At 38.9% G+C, this 17,037-nt stretch overlaps 1 protein-coding gene across 1 annotated transcript in view; it reads left to right on the top strand.

Moving 5' to 3' along the window:
• Positions 1-17,037, top strand: part of srbd1 (S1 RNA binding domain 1) — a 54,005-nt gene that overhangs the window by 26,427 nt on the left and 10,541 nt on the right. Inside the window, exons 15-16 of the mRNA XM_075479387.1 lie at positions 5,652-5,743; positions 8,144-8,226. Of these exons, the coding sequence (XP_075335502.1) occupies positions 5,652-5,743; positions 8,144-8,226 (175 nt within the window). The remainder of the gene's footprint in view (positions 1-5,651; positions 5,744-8,143; positions 8,227-17,037) is intronic.

The following is a 17,037-nucleotide window of genomic DNA, read 5'->3' as shown; positions in this document are numbered from 1 at the left end:
AGATGGGTTCTGTGTCCCAGAGATGAACATGTTTTGGTCAGCCCCAGAACAAAAGCAAAAGACCTTGTGAAGATGCTGGCTAAAGCTGGTAACATAGTGTCATTATCCACAGTGAAACGAGTCCTGCACCGACACTGTCTGAAAGGCCGCTCTGCGAGGAAGAAGCCATTACTCCTAAAGGAACACAAAAAAATTTGGAGAGATGTCCTGTGATCTGATGAAAGTAAAATTGAACTGTTTGGCCATAATGACCATTGTTGCATTTGGAGGAAAAAGGTGGAAGCTTTCAAGCCTGAGATCACCATCCCAACTGCGAAGTACAGGGTTGGAGGCATCATGTTAAGATCAGATTTTTATTGTCATGCATACACATGAAATTTGTCCTTCACTTTTAACCCATCCAGGTTGGCACCTGTTGACACACACACTCATGCACATGCACAGGGTCACACACTCATAGAGCCAGATGCCAACCTGGAGCGGTGGGCAGCCATTCACAGCGCCCAGGGAGCATGGGGGTACGGTGCCTTGCTCAAGGGCACCTCAGCCGTGACAAGGAGGTGCACCTCCAGCTGTCAGTTCCACCAATCATTTTGAGTGGCGAGAGTGGGAATCAAACCTGCCAACCTTCCGGTTATTGGACGACCGACTCTAACCACTGAGCCATGGCCTTGTTGTGGGGGTGTTTTGCTGCAGGAGGGACTGGTATACTTCACAAAATAGATGGCGTCATGAGGAAAGAACATTATGTGGAAATATTGAAGCAACATCTTCAATGAAGCTTGGGCACAAATGTGTCTTCCAAATGTACGGTGATCCTAAGCATACTGCCAAATTAGTTACAAAGTGGTCTACGGACAACAGAGTCTACATTCACAAATCCCTGATCTCAGTCCTGTAGAAAACTTGTGAGCTGAGCTCGTTTGTGAAGGTGTGTGTGAGCAAGGCGGACTAGAAACCTGACTCAGTTACACCAGCTTGTGGAAGGATACCCAAATCATGTAGTTTGAAGGCAATGCTACCAAATACTTGGGTAATGTATGTAAACTTGTGACCTTGAATAAAGTAAAGGAAAAATCCTCTTAAAAATGATCTTGCAGAAAGAAATGAGATAAAAATAATTTTGGTAATCCTAACTGACCTAAAACAATAAAAGTTTAGTCTGGTTTAATGTCAGTCAGTGAGAAAAAAAAAGTTTATGTATCTTTTTGTGCAGTGTATGTACACTTTTGATTTGAACTGTGTGTTTACTCTGTTGCATCTGTCTGCTTTGAAATCATCTGTAAACGCAGTGTTCATATTCCAATGGCAGCTGGGCAAACTGTAACCAAAACAGAAGTGATCCATTGTCCAAGAGATAAGGTGATATACACCCAAATGTTGAGTTTGGCAAACCAACTACCTGTGTGTATCAAGCCCTGTTCACAAATCGGTTGAAAAACAAACAAGAAGAAGTCATACCATGACAGAGTTACGTTGGTGTGTGCTTGCACACATTGAGTCAGCATTGTGAAATTAGCTGAGTTATGACAGCATATTTGGTTAGAGTAATGAGTCCTATGATGCCGGCTTGCCTTTACACACATAGCCTGTTAGGTCTCAGTTACCACTTCTCTTGCTTACTCTGAGGTATAACAACAACCTTCCCTCCACACACACACATATACGACACCAATTTGGAACGAAGGAACGTGTGAAAAGGCCTTCAGATTGATTCTCTTCTTGTAGCTTCGTTGTTTTCTTTCTCAGCTGTATGGTCCCTTCTCTGCTTTGAATAGTGACAGGCAGCTCCCTTCCAGTCTACTCTCAACTCTGAGAACAAATTCCGACATACAGTAAAAAAAAAAATAAACTGTACAATTAATGGTTAAATAAAGAAACTTTAAGGATCTTTGACATGTTTCACATTTTTACTTCAAAAGGGAAGATTCCGCACACTCTGGTCCATCATGCTGGATTTTATTACACAAACAACGTTTCGGCCAACTTGAGAAGGGCCACACTGGCCGAAACGTTGTTTGTGTAATAAAATCCAGCATGATGGACCAGAGTGTGCGGTATCTTCCCTTTTGAAGTGAACAAGTACCCGCTACCTGCACCTCGAAACTTCTGGTGTGCGTTGGTTTCTTCCTCCTAAAAAAGTTTCACATTTTTACCAATTCATAAACCGTTGACGGGCACTGAGTCTGTAATTTTTAATGAAGCTTCCTCCGTTCTATATGACAAGTTTGAAGAATTATGTTTAATTTATAGACTAAGTTTACACAATTTCCTGAAGTCGTAATGAAATATGTCTCATATTTGAGTTGAAACAAAAACCATAATGGCAACAAGAAGTCTGATTTTGCAGTCAGGGACTTGGGTAAGGTTCATCAACCCTGAGTTCTGCATTTTAAAGACAAGTATATCCCATTAATTATTTAATGAAACATTGGAAAAAGTACCAGTAGAGCTTGTTTCTTTCTTAAGTGAACTATGTAAATAGCAAAGCAAAAAAGATGGGACAAAAAAGTCTTCTTTCCCACTTTCATGAAGCTGTGGTGGTAATTAAAATGGAGAGGCTGTATAATCTCACTCTGAGCTTGGCCTGTGACATGATTACCCTGAACAGCTCACTGAATTAGATGTTTTCAGACCTGGGAAGCTAAAAAGAAGGTTACAAATTTACAAGGTTACAAAGAAGGGCTTGTGTTTTTTTCAGTACTTGAGATAGTTGTCAATTCACAAACTCAAATTTTTTTAACTTAAAAAGTCCTCTTTAAAACTCTATATAAATAGGTTGAACAGACTTTTAGAATTTTAGTAAAGTCGCATGTAAAAGTTGTACAAATCTTTAATTGACCTTCATAAGAAAAATGCTGGTTAGTATTAGTCAGTTAAGCTCTCAGTTGTACTCCACTCTTATTGTCATAGTCACAGTTATTGACAATGCTTTTGAGTCTTTGCTTCCTCACTCTGTCTCCCTCTTTTACACTTTCCACCTCTCCTACTTGTTCTGTTAGTGATATAATTACCATTATTTTTTTCCAGTTGATCTGGGGATTTTAGTTTAATGTAGACTGAAGCTGTGTGAGCCTGAAGGCTGTAATGAGGTGTGTGTGTATGTGTGTGTGTGTGAGCGTGAGAGAGAGTGTGAAGCCCAAGGGTGTGTCTTAAACACAACCAGTAGACGAACGGGTTGGAGAGCCAGTTGATGACTTTGCTCAGGGAAGGGACAGACCTGAAGGCAGGCCTCTGTTTGTGTGTGTACATACAATTAAGAGAGCAAACAAAAGTGCAAATAAATGATAACCCTACAGGGCCAGAAGTCATTGCTTTACACCAAGAGGCACTGACTTTGTATCTTAAAGTGTGTGTGTGTGTGTGTGTGTGTGTGTGTGTGTGTGTGTGTGTGTGTGTGTTTGCATATCTGTCCACGCATCGGCCATCCAACCACAGACGACCTTCTGCTGTCTGCCAAGGCGATGCCCTCACTGCGTCGGCAGTCATGGACGCTGTGGCGATGAGGGCTCAGAGCTGTATCCATGACAGTGCTGTTACTGAGATTCCCCAGCAGCAGGCTTGATTAAGTTAGACATAGGGCCTGGTGGTCACCCTTTATTTCGTCTCCGTCTTCTCCTTTGCGATTCCTTTTAATGTCCTCTAATTATTTATCTATCTACTTCCATCTGCCCTATCTCTTCTTGTCTCTTTCTTTCTGAAATGGTGTCTCTCTTCCTTGAACACACCCAGCTGAGATGCTGCAGCTTTTTCATTTGACTTGCACTGTCATACTGTCCCTGGTTTATATAGTTTTTTAATTTTTTTTGTTTAAAGCCTCAGTTACGTATGTATTTGCATTGGGAAGAGGGAGGGTTTTGAGACATTTTCTGATATGAGATTGATATATCTTCTGCCATTTGTGTGTCTGTTTCTCTCTTTTTGTGCCTACATGTTTGTGTGTAACAAACAGTGCGTCAGGTCATTGACCAGCTTTGCTTTGACCTCCGCGAAGGTCATGTGCCAGTGCTCGTTAGCAGTGTCACTGTGGCGATGGATAAGGAGCTGACAAAAAAAACAGTGGGGGCAGAGGAGGAGATGAATAGAGAAGATGGGAATGAGAAAGGCGCAGAGGGAGGGGAGGCAAGTTCATTTAAATGTGATTCTCATCAGAAGGCCTCTGCCACTCCTCATTAACATGATACCCATAATTGGCAAGGTTGTTGTGGCATGGTCCAGGCCTCTGGGATAGAATATACATGTGTGTGTCGGTCTACACAATGCAGAAGGCCTTGCTTTTAGACATGGCAGAGGTGTTGTTGACCCCCTTGTCATATCGGTTAGCCCTCAGGGAACTCCCCTTTTATTCTTCCATCCTCCCTGTTTCTCCATCCACTCATGAGAACCGGAGGACTAAACAATATGACAGGTTCAGTTGTGTTTTACTGGCATTACCATGGGTATCTGTGGCTTTGTTGTGCTACTGACCTTCCTGTTTGGTTATGTGTGATAAACAGCCTACTTTATAGTGAATATATTAACATGGGAAGTGTATCATTTTGTTGTCATGTAGAACCTGGATGAGTAAAATAGAAAATGCCATTGAGCTCAATAAAGGCTAAAATGCAACTTTGCAGGTTTGTTTATTAGCTATGTAAAATATTACCAAGAGTATTTTTGTTCACTTATCTTCAAACATAGTCAAGTAAGTCATATACATTTAGGTACTGTTGACTGTTCCCTAACTTGTCATCTTATGCCAATACTAGCATAAATTAAACATGATTCTGATATAGTAAATAAAATAGACACACACTTAATGTGTGTCTGAAAGTAAGCAATGCAAAATTGAATGATTACTGTACTTAGAAACAGAGTAAACACGAGGAGTTCCAACCAGAACTATGGCACTCATAACAACAACGCGGTGATGCAGTTACATTAAATGTTTTTTTTGTGAGGAAAATTCATGCACACACTGACAAATAGCAGTACACACCAGTAACCTCTAGATGGCAGTAGTGTCACATAAATTGCAAGAGAGAGGTCTGCAGACTCATGTCATGTAAAGTTAACAATCACACAAACGAATAAATCCTATTGCTATTTGTTTTAGTGTTTGTCGTTTGAGTTTGAGAAGATGGTGGTTCTGTAAACTACAAAGCGTGAGATTTGTCGAAGGATCTATATTTACCAAAGGTTTGAACCATGCTGTGTGGGTAATGATCTCAATCAGCTCTATGACTCACCATATTACCTGTTCGTAACAAACGTGGTATTGAGTTTTAGATTATGCTTTTTGGGCAGCGTTTTACACCTGTTGTCAAGTGTCTGAAGGCATACAGGCATCTGAAAGATTGTAATTGTGTTGATAACTTTTTTTGTCATTATGCTATTTTGGGCAGAACATCAGTCATGACCGGGACTTTAAAGGATTCATGGTGCACAACAGTGGCATTTTAATTTTAACCATGTCACAATAATGTCTTTGAAACAAAATGATAACCTGTGTCACTGAGTTTCTTACAATCTCTTTTATCCCGCTGTGCAGCCTGTTTTTCATCTACTCCTCCTGCAACGGCCAACTTGTGTTTTATTTCCTGCCTCTAAATATCTCACAGCCATCAAGTCATCCTCACCTTTGTCCTTTTCTCTTTTTTTTTGTTTTCCAGTATAACCAATGAAGCAGGAGCATCCATCTATAGTGTGAGTCCAGAGGCAGTCAAAGAGATGCCAGACTTGGACCCTAACCTTAGGAGTGCAGGTACGTAAAACAGCCTCACCATTGGAGCTGCGTGAATTTTAAAAGTATTTATTGTTGTCATGCTGTTCATTGACAAACCCGCTGGTGTAGGGGAAAACATTGTATTATAGGGCCACAATTCATGATTATTTAATGAAATAAGTGGTTTCATAGAACATTTTTTTGTGATTAAAACGTCTCTCCAAAGCCACAAAACTTAAAAGCTTGTTGCATTTTCCTTTAAGTAGAATTATAGTTAACTATCACATTAGTTCCTAAATCAATGGAGGGATTAATGAGTTAATTATTTCAGCTGTCCTTGTGTCTTTCTCCTCTACCTAAGAATGCACACCTAGTTATTTCAAATGATTTTAGAATATTAAGACCGTATCTTGTTTTCATATTTAAATTGCATTGAGAGTTACATCATGGAGGATTGTTTTTTCCTCTTGAGAAACTAATTTTAGTTTTTTACTCACTCACTCACTCACTCACTCACTCACTCACTCACTCACTAATTGCATAGTAGTGGTGTAGTCTATAATGTAAACAGACAGAAAAAATGCCTCGGATGTAATATTCATTTTATATTCACCCATTTTCCAGCAGCATATTGTGCTGTCACATTATCAATAATTTTCTGGCACTGTGATTGGCTTCTCTTATGTCTCTCCTTTGCCACACACAAAATAATAATAACAAAAAAACAAATATATCATATTGAGTTTTGGAGAGCAAATGTTTCCAACAGACTTCCTGTATAAAAACCATAAATCAAGTAAGCCGGCATTATTCCTCACTGGGTTCCTGTGGTCAGCAGCACTGAGAGCCATATTTATACCCTTAACTAAAGCCATACGAAATCCACAGCATTCGGCTTTAGATGGGTCAAGAAGAAGGAGGTGTTTACCCATGTCTGTCTGTTTTTGCCTGTTTTGTCTCTTTGTCCATTTGAGTGGTATTGTAATATTGTATGTAAGGAATTTAGAGTTACAGGCACCTTAGATTGACAGATCAGGGACACCTAGTGGGGACCAGGAATATTCAAACTGATATCCATGGGTACTGTTTTTCATATTTTTATGTGCTCTTAAAAAAAGTTCACTAACACATTTGCTGTCTCACCAGAAGTCACATTCTTCCAGTTTTCCTGAGCACTGGACCTTCATCTCTCATATCTTGCCGCTTACCCCTTTAATTCCCATTTGCTTAGTACCGTATTTGGCTCATAAACTTTTAGTGAATGCTGGAGAGTTATATTGGACTCTATTTACAAATCAACTTTTCATAGAGAGAATCGGGCAGAAATTCAGAGACGCATGATAGACGGAAAGAGCATTTGAGAGTTCTGGTGGTGTCTTGAGCAAGGCTAGGGGTGAAACTTCATCCCTGTCTAAATATTATCTCAGGCAGCAGCCTCCTGCCGCAGTCAGAGGAGAGAGAAGAGCCATTGATTCCAGACATCCTCCCCTTACATCCCATCCTTCTCTTTCTCTTTGTCTTTTTCACCTCAGAGATATAAATCTGACACAAGAATTCAACATTCACTGCAACCTTTGAAACTCAAATGTGCACAAATCCAAAACGGCAATAAGCAGTAGAATAGGAGGGACAGACTATATCCAGTAGTTTTTTTTAATTGATCATGTCGGTTATTCAAAGCCTAAAATGTGAGTTTTCATCATTTTGTTCAGCTTTTGATCCCAAATAAAAATACAAACTTGACGTAAATGTGATACGTCAGATACCTGTGCTTTTAAGCACATTTGGTATTGTCACAGATATACTTTACAGTTTCAAAACAGCAGCTTTTTCTTACTTTGAACAACAACAGTAAGAAAGAATTAACAATTTACCATGTTAAAATCACATTAAATGTCTCTGTTATTCTCACCCTTTTGTAGAATTTGGTTGGTGATATCATTTATATGTGTGTTGTGGTGTTAGAAATTTGTCTTTTTGCGTCTGGGCTTCACCAACATAATCATAGAAAAGACGTTGTTTTATTTGCCCGGGCAACCCGATGCCTTAAAACTACCCTACTATGGTTGATACGGACTGCATGTGTTTATTTGTGCGTTACATTTTCAGTAGGAAGAAGTCTGGATAGTAATGGGGTTTTCTGGTTCATGGCTCCAGTATCAAGAGCTAAATGACAGGTGCAGAGACGAAGAGAAGTTGAATGCTAACCCTAATTATTATTGGGGGTAGAGGAATGACAATTAGGTTTGGCCTGCCCTCAGGCCAGTGAGGTAATTTGGCGACAATTTGCATATTCAGTAATTATGAATAACAGAGATTTGCATATTCAATAACTGAGACAAACTGCAAGTTTATGACGAACACAAATCATAAGATCCCATGAGACCTCGGATCTCACATATGTTTCCTCTGTTTGTTTGTTTGTGTGCGTGCTGACAGTGTCCATCGGCAGACGTGTCCAAGATCCACTGGCTGAGCTCGTGAAGATTGACCCAAAACACCTAGGCATTGGCACATATCAGGTAAGGGTAACATTTACTCATATAACACACTTTTCTGTTTCTTATTACCTTCAGTTAGTCAAAAGAGTCTCTTAAGGAAGGTATTTGGAAAATATATTTGTCAAGATAAAACCAACATACCACATCATAGCTTTATAAAAAGCCACTGAACTCTTCTTTGTTTAAATGATTATTATGCTCTGCAATGAATTTAGTTGTTGCAGAGTTTAGATTTAACTTTTTATTTTGGCAAAACCAAAAAAGAGAACAAATGGGACTGGATTAACAAGGGAAAAATGAGCAAAGGATAGAAGGTATGACAAGAGAGGCAATCAGAGAAGAAGATAAACTTGGTTGAGGGCTGTGTCAACAGATGAGGTTAAGGATGACTAATCAATTAATGGAGATCAGGCATGACGTATGCTGGGTCATTTGTTTTTACTTGTGTGATCGCTGTCCTTTTCTGTTCAGTATGTGTTGCACTGTGTGTGTAGATGTGTTGTCCATTGAAGATAAACAGAATCTCAGTGTGTCTACTGTTTGCATCAACTTTGAATTTTGAGTTGACATAAGAAGAAAACAAAAAGGATTAAAGGTGACAAGTGAATATGAACAAATAATCAGACTGCCAGCTACACATTATAGAAGCTGTTTTGAGTAATGTTGGTGGTGAAAGCATGTATGTGATACTGCTTTTAAAGAGTTATATTTGTCAGGCATTTCTAGATCTGACTGAAGGAGGTTGCTGAGAGGCTTTAAAGTGCAGAACATGTGTTGTGTCCTCACTAGCGTAATTCTCGGATGCAGTGTTAAATTGGTAGAATTCCTGTTCCTGAGGATGTGAAGCTCATTTGATAATTGAGCTCTGATGCAGGAGAAGGCTGAGTAATGGTGACTGAGAAGTTGATTCATATCAGAAAAGCAGCAAATTATCCAATTTCCATTAGTAGAAACTGTATGCTTGACCTTTGGCTTAATAAACGGTGATTAACCACAATTTTGACATTAATCTAATTGATAACTTATCAGATTGACAAATAGTTTCAGCTGCAGCAAAAGCATACATCTTGGGGAATGAAGGGAAACCTTTTCTCAGGGATACTGAGAGGCAGCTCCTATACCTGTATGTAACATTGGTGTTCTTTAGCATGTCGCAGCATTTTAATCTGTTGGTGTTGGACTGTATTACACAGTTTTATCAACAAACAACAAGAAACAAAGTAAAAAACAAAACTTGGAAAGCAAAGAGCCTCGGTTGATAACCACTTTCAGTCAGAGGCAGAGGAGAAGAAAGAAGGCGTTAAAAAGGACAGCAGATGGTGACTAGCTTCAAAGGAAAAAGAATGGGGGAAAGATTTAATTGTAAGGGGAAAATGAATATTCAAGAGTGAAAGGACATGGTCAAATTGGTGTGTGTGTGTGTGTGTGTGTGTGTGTGTGTGTGTGTGTGTGTGTGTGTGTGTGTGTGTGTGTGTGTGTGTGTGTGTGTGTGTGTGTGTGTGTGTGTGCGTGTGTGCGCGCGCGCGTGTGCGAGCGAGCGAGATGCTGGATGTGTTAGGTCACAGGCTCTTGTCTCTCATCACACTCTGCCTGGCTCTCTGGGGTGCCCAAGGTTCTGCACCTCTCGCTCTCAGATCATGTGACTAGGTCAACAAATGATAATATAACAGAGTAAATAAACTCTTGGTGCTGACAGATATGAGATGGGACATCATTTTGACCTGCGTGTGAGCTCACACAAACACACATTCATGCACACTTTCCTCCCTGTCCTCTCTCAGAGGTAATGGCCAAATGTGTATGTGCTTGAACGCATGTGTATACGTTTGAATTAGTGTTAGCATGAATGTGTATGTGTGAGAAAAGTGCACTCATGCATATGTGTTCTTTTGTGTAATTCGTGGCATTTTGAGCTTTCTGAAAGTTTATTGCCATTAGACCCAAAAAGCACAAGGCAGATGTAACTCTAGACAGCTGGCACAGCATGCGCTCTCTTTCGCTTTCCCTCTGCTGACCCAGTGAGTGACAGCTCTGAGAGAAAGGCGGAAATGAGCTGAGGGCTAAAAAAGTGAGGCCCATTAAAATCAGATTGGACCTAAGTATTGGTGTGGGAACAATGTTTTCACTACAGCACCGCTGGCTGACAAGTTTTGCTGCATTTTGCGAAATACATCTTAAAATATGGAGCCAACGGTTCTCTTTCCTTTTAATATGAGTTGTAAAGCGCAATACATTTAAAAGACTCACTTTACGTTGTTACAGTTCAGGACACCTAAATAGACAAGAATTACAGGAGTCTTGTGTATTATAATAATTAGTGACTCAATAGGAGTGGCCTTTTCAGCAAGTTCATGTCAGTCAGCTCTTTATATTACTTCGGTCTGTTAACAGCTGGGTAATCCCTAGGGCCATGAGACTAACTGCTACTGGAAAATACACACACAGACATACACTGCTGTGTAAGAAAATAATGCCCGCCAGCCGGATATTAAAGAAACTGTCACTCTTCCCCTCGCCACTTTGAGCCGTTCTCCTTCCCTTAGTCCAGTCTTTTGCGAGGATTTTCCTGATCCTGTCCCAATGACAGCACCTCATCTCCCATACGCTCAGGTCAGGTTTTCTACATTCACGTAGGAGAACATGTGCATATATACTAACTGTAAGGATAGGACAGATCATTCAACTGATGGCCTGAATCACTGACCCCAAGATGAGGAGAGAAGTAATGATTTTAAGGAAAATTAAATATGTGTGAAACTTTGTGAGGATTTTTCAAACTGAACAAGCATAAAAAGCTCAAATGAAAGCTAATGGGAGCACACAGCCAGTTGAGTTTTTTTTTTTGCTGCTTTGGGAACCTGCTGAAAGCTAGTCCCAAAGCAGCAATCAAGTTTATTGACATTTTGGGGGACAGGGCTGTAACTAATGTGAATGTTCTGAATACTCAGTTGACTTTTCAGTTAATGCAAATATTTCAAAAATTCATTTGTTCACTGTAAAGAAAATCTAAATAATGTCAGTACTTTAAAATATTTAAAATCAGACCAAAAATGGTGATAGGTATATATTTTTTATCTGTATATCTCATTGTACAACACAGCATTAAAATGTTAATTAGGAAATCGTTAGTTTGGTTCTGTAGAGTGAAAATTTGTCCAAAAACCATAAAGCGAAAGTAATGACAGACCTGAGGTTTGCCAAGGAAACTGGCTTTTGAGTTTATTTCAGTCTAATATGGTCAGTAGAAAAACACCATCTTTCAGCAGATTTGGACTTACTTACTTACTTTGGACTTACAGATTTGGACTTAATATGAGGTTTCGCCTCCAGCTAGTGCAAGTGACGTCACTCATCCTCAATGAGTCAACTGATGTTATTCTGTATATGAGTGCACTATCTTTCACTCTTGAATGGTAGTGCCTAGAGGGGAGACAGGAGCAGACAGAGCAGAGGGAAAGAAGAAGAGTGAGAAATGGAGGCTTAACAGTGACTGATAGTTCCTGTTTTGACTTATTAAGGCGTGGGAAAAACAGGCTCTTAAAGACCTTATCAGTGGTAGAAATGCCAAACTATACTTGGAATGATTTTGATTATTTCCTTGAGATTTGTCACAGCATGTTTTCAAGTGGTTTTGAATTTAGCGATGTTGTGAGAATAATTAAACTTGTATATTTGCTTTTGTAATGGATTTAAGAAGGCGTATGCTTACCCTTTATCAGAAACCTCAATCGGAAAAAAGCTGAATGTTGGCAGTAAGAAATAAACGAGCCTTTGTGGATGTTTAGAATGATGATTTGAAAATGGCTCCTACATTAGGAAATGATGACAACGGAAGGTATTATCTAGCTTTTAAGCCACAAAAGAATTACAACATACTGACACAGATTTTTATCCAAATATTCAAAGCCCTTTTTATATTAAGTAAAATATACAGTTTTTTTTTTTGCTGTTGGCTGTTATTTTTTGCAGACTCCCTTGTAGAACGTGTGTGCTGATATGCACATTGTTAAATAGTTAATTACCAGTCATAAGTCAACAGCTGAAAGCTATGATATGACAGCAAGGAGATGGTTTTATGATTTCAAACACCTGTCATGAAAGCCTAATGGCAGTATTTCAACTTCCTGCATTGCAGTGACTCACACAGATTTGCATGCATACAGAAGCACACTCAGCTTGACCTGTATGACGAGAATAGTATCCTGTGTTTTCAGGAGGAAGTTCTCAGAGTACCTTTAAAGGGGTTTTCATTCAAGGAGAACATGACCGTCAGATAACCTTAGAGACCTGGTTCACTTAAACACTGTCACCGATTAGCTGAGAATGAAAGAAGTGAGGTAATACTTTCATGTCACTCAAACACACACACACACACACACACACACACACACACACTTACTTGTGTAATAAGGGATTGTGATTGGGTATAAAAAAGCACACCACTGAGAGCCAGATTTTCTCAGGAGTAAAGATGGGTAGAAGTTCAGCAGTCTGCAAAAAAACATGACAACAAATTGTATAGAAATGTCAGAAGACTGAAAACAACTGAATATTACATTATCTGCATCACATTATATCTTCAAAAGATTTGAAGAATCTGGAGCTATCTTTGTGCACAAGAGACAGGGCTGAAAAACAATATTGGATGCCTGCTGTCTGTGGGGCCTTAGGCACACTGCATAAAAAACAGGCCTGATTCTGTTATGGAAATCACTGCTTGGGCTCAGGAGCACTTTCAGAAATCGCTGTCTGTGAACACAATTCACCGTGCCATCCACAGCTGCAGATAAAAGCTCTATCACTAAAAGGAGAAGCCATATTTGAACACGATCTAGTACCAGGATCTTCTTTGGGCTAAAGCTCATTTAAAATGGTCTGAGGCAACGTGGAGAACTGTTCTATGGTCAGACAAATCCAATTTTTTTGGAACGCATATGTGGTGCATTCTCCAGACTTGTTATCGGCTCTTAATTCAAAGGTCAGCATCTCTGATGGTATGGGGGTGCATTATTGCCTTTGGAACTGTCAACTGCAACATCAGTTTTGTTTGTTTTAGAGCAACATGTGCTCCCATCCAGATCATTTTCAGAGAAGGCCTTGCATATTTCAGCAAGACCATTCTAAACCACATCCTGCATCTATTACAACAGCTTGGCTGTGTACAGTAGTAGAAGTGTACGAGTGCAGGACTGGCCTGCCTGCTGTCCAGATCTTTCACCAGCTCGTTTTTGATAAAAGCAGCTGATAAATTAATTACTTTTAATTTTGTATAGATTTAAAAACTTTTAAGATGTAAGTATTCAAATACTAGAATTGGAAATGTGATACCTACCAACCAAATAAACGTTCAATGTGATATTCATTGAATGATATTCATTGCTGAATATCCAGATTCAGGTGCAATCTAACTGTTTACTGTTAAGTGAACATGTCATTATCTCTTTTAAAAACTCCAAAACAGGTTTATATTTTTCAGTATTCATAGCAAACAACTTTATCTCTGCTTTCGACCGAGACAAAGTACACAGTTTTGCGTCACTAAAGTCTGATCTAAGCCACAGCCTAAAGCTCTTATTTATTTTTATAAACTGATCCCTGGTGTTACAGTTGAATGATAGTACGGTTGTTAGTTTCTAAACTCACATATATTCATCTACATTTACATCACCCAGCCAAAGTTTTTAGAAAGGAAAATAAGTTCCTCGTGTCCCCAGGTAAGAGGTAGTGAAGAGAGCATTAAAGACATTTGATTCCACAGTTTGAAATCATCTTACGGCTAACCTTCCATCATTTACTTACTTCAGGCTCTTGGCACATGCAGCCATTATGGCTCCAGCTTGGTTCCATTTGCTGAGCTCTTATTGACAAGATTAATATTTATTTAGGCTGCTGTCAGACTTGAGACTTATCTCATCATCGTCAGTCAACACCTCAACTTTTACCAGTTGCTTCATCCCCCTTTTTTTTAATCGCTTTTTGACTCTTGCTCTTTGCTCCCTTGTAATTGGTTGTTTTAGGATATGTACATACTTTATGTTAGGGAACATGTGTATCATGTGTATTTTTTTCTTTTTTTTTTCAGATTTTCAGTGAATAACTGAGAATGTGCAAAGCTTGTTTTATTTTCTGTCTTTCTCTTTGTATTTTTCACCACTCTCTTTTTACCTCTCATTTTGATTGACATGTGGTAACTCAGCAGTGTTTAAGTATTGCTGGTGCAGACAGAAGCACTGTTCATGCGTATTGGTTGGCTGACTTTAGCAGGTTTCCGGCCAATCCAAACATGACCTTCACACATAGGGATCCAGTCCATTGGATCTGGATGAGTTTGAGGTTTGAGGTCTGACAGTTGGGACGAAGGAATGAGGGAGTTGAAGTGATTTCTGAAATGGTTAGAAACAGGTCCATTTTAACTTATCTATTTCAACATCTCTACCTCTGCCCTCAAACCACCTTGTAATTCTAATACAAACACTGAAATAATGAAAAAACAATAAGCTAAAGGCAAAGGCAGTAGGGAACTGTAAATAATGTGTAGTAGAGCTTCACTTTATGGGCAACCATCATGTGCTCAGTCATGGTGACAAGTGAAAAGTTTATTCTTGATAAGAATTCTCTTTTGAGTTTTTCCATTGAAACTATCCTCAGCCTTTAGACTTGTTTTTCTTTACTTTGATCATTTCTTGTCTGTGTGGTCTTTTTTTGTTTCCTTATTAAGATTTTTTCTGGTGTAATCACTGACCTTGTTGGAACCAATAGTCCTTATGGGAACCAAAGACTGTGCTAGGCAGCATGTCATTTCTACTGGATAGGGTTAGGGCGAAGGGGTGAATTGTGGTTTGTTTGATAAGTAATGATCTGGTAATGGTGAAGGTTAGGGTTTCTGTTTAGCTTTACTATGCCCTAATAAGAATAACTGTACAAAATGATGTGTGTGTACGTGTTTTTTCTTACACGATGGGGTCAAAACTCAATACCAAGTCATGGGGACTTCCTCTGATTGTGGGGACCAAAATTTTGTCTGCATGGTTTTAATGGGATTTTTGTTGGTCAAGACTTTGCTTTTAGGGCCAATATATATTTGAATGATATATATTTAGACATGGCTCCTAACTATAACCTACATATTTAGTGAATTTAAGGGTTGTTCAAGTTTGCATTTAAAACACTTGCAACTTAAAATAAGAATTATGTATGGATTCTGTATTCTGTAAAAAAAACAAGCTTTGAAATTTGTGTTGATTCCACTGTGGCAAGATGTTTATTACCTATTGGTACACATTCACATTTATCCTGCTTTTACTGTTATCTGTTACAGAATGACTACAGTTTTAGTTGAGTTTTCCCACACTAATTAAGCAGTTATGTACAGAAGTGCATTTGCACCTCTGTATGTGCACTTACAATACCTAAGATGCTCTCTTGCAGCTCCCACCTCTATAAGGTTTCAATAAGAATGTGAGAACACATTCATTGGGATTTTACTGCAGGTTACAACTCACACTGCTGCACACACCTCCACCTTTCTCATGTGAAAACATTCTTTTCTGGTGTGACATTTCAGGTGATTTCCTCTTCATCCTCTCTAACTCTCTTCTCTTTCTATATCCACTCACCAGAAGTCATAAATCTTTCAGTCCTAGCTATATTGGAACATGCTCTTGTTTGGAAAGTTATTTTTACTATCTCCAAAATGCCTCTGGCTGTAACACGGCAGCATTTTCACAAAGAACCAGACACTTGAGTACCAGACACCAGTCACTGAAGGTCTCGCTGGAGATGCTGCACTGTTCCTAAAATGCTACCTGAACTCTTCTTTGTCTTTCTTTGCACCTTTGCGGAAAGAGAATATGAATTGGTTAAAATTAAATACAGTCAGTAATTACAGATATGCCTTTTCAAAAGGAAATTAAACCAATGCAGAAAATTGTAAACACTTTCTGAAGCAGTATCCACTTTATTCATTTAAACAAAAGAGGAATTTTAAAGAGAATCTTTTAAAATCAGAAACAGTTCTTTCTCTCTCTTTTTTTTAATTTTTTTTATTTTTTACAAGAATTTAAATATTGTTTATTAATTTCATTGTGAAATGTTGTGTTCAGGGCTTCCCATTGGACTCTACCATTATTGCCCAGCTGGGGGAGACCACAGCCATAGACAGAACCAGATTTATCAGCTGCAGTTCAGCCTACATCACTGTACCAAAAGTGCTACTGAAGACCGGTCACTCGTATATCAGTTATTTACACTTCACTGTAGACTGGCTTATGTTAAAGGTAATTCATGGTAGTAGTATGTTTGTCACAATATAGGTATGACTAGTTCAGTGGATAGCTGTAGTCTCCCCTGGCTGGACAATAATGGTACAGTCCAACAGTGAGCACTAAACACACCAGTTGAGAATTAAGATGATGAGCGTTGTTTTTTATTTTCGTGAAAAGAATTGAAAAAATTGAACAAGTAGACAGTTCTCTATTGGTGAAGTGATCTGAACCAAAGGGGAATGTACTTTCCATGCTTATTTTTCTTTTTTATGTGTTCAGAGAGTGCAACTTGTGTAAAGCACTGCAAAGCATTAATGAACCCTTTTATGTACAAAATTGACTGTAACTACCATTGTGGGTCCTGGGTCACAATATCGTTTTTGTTTAATCTGTTCAGTATATCAGCATCGTGTACGTTATTGTTTTAGCATGACCATTGGTGCAGGATGAATAGATACGTTTCGATCAAAACCATTTAGGCTTTAGATCAATGCATTTAAAAGGAGTTTCTGCAAGTTTACTACAGACAAATTTATACAATATCTTCAATCCATTAATATGTACTCCA

Source organism: Odontesthes bonariensis, chromosome 2 (genome assembly GCF_027942865.1).
Source record: "Odontesthes bonariensis isolate fOdoBon6 chromosome 2, fOdoBon6.hap1, whole genome shotgun sequence".
In the NCBI taxonomy this organism is placed as follows: Eukaryota; Metazoa; Chordata; class Actinopteri; order Atheriniformes; family Atherinopsidae; genus Odontesthes; species Odontesthes bonariensis.
Note: the sequence above shows the minus strand (reverse complement) of the source record. Positions and strands in the feature narration are given on the sequence as shown.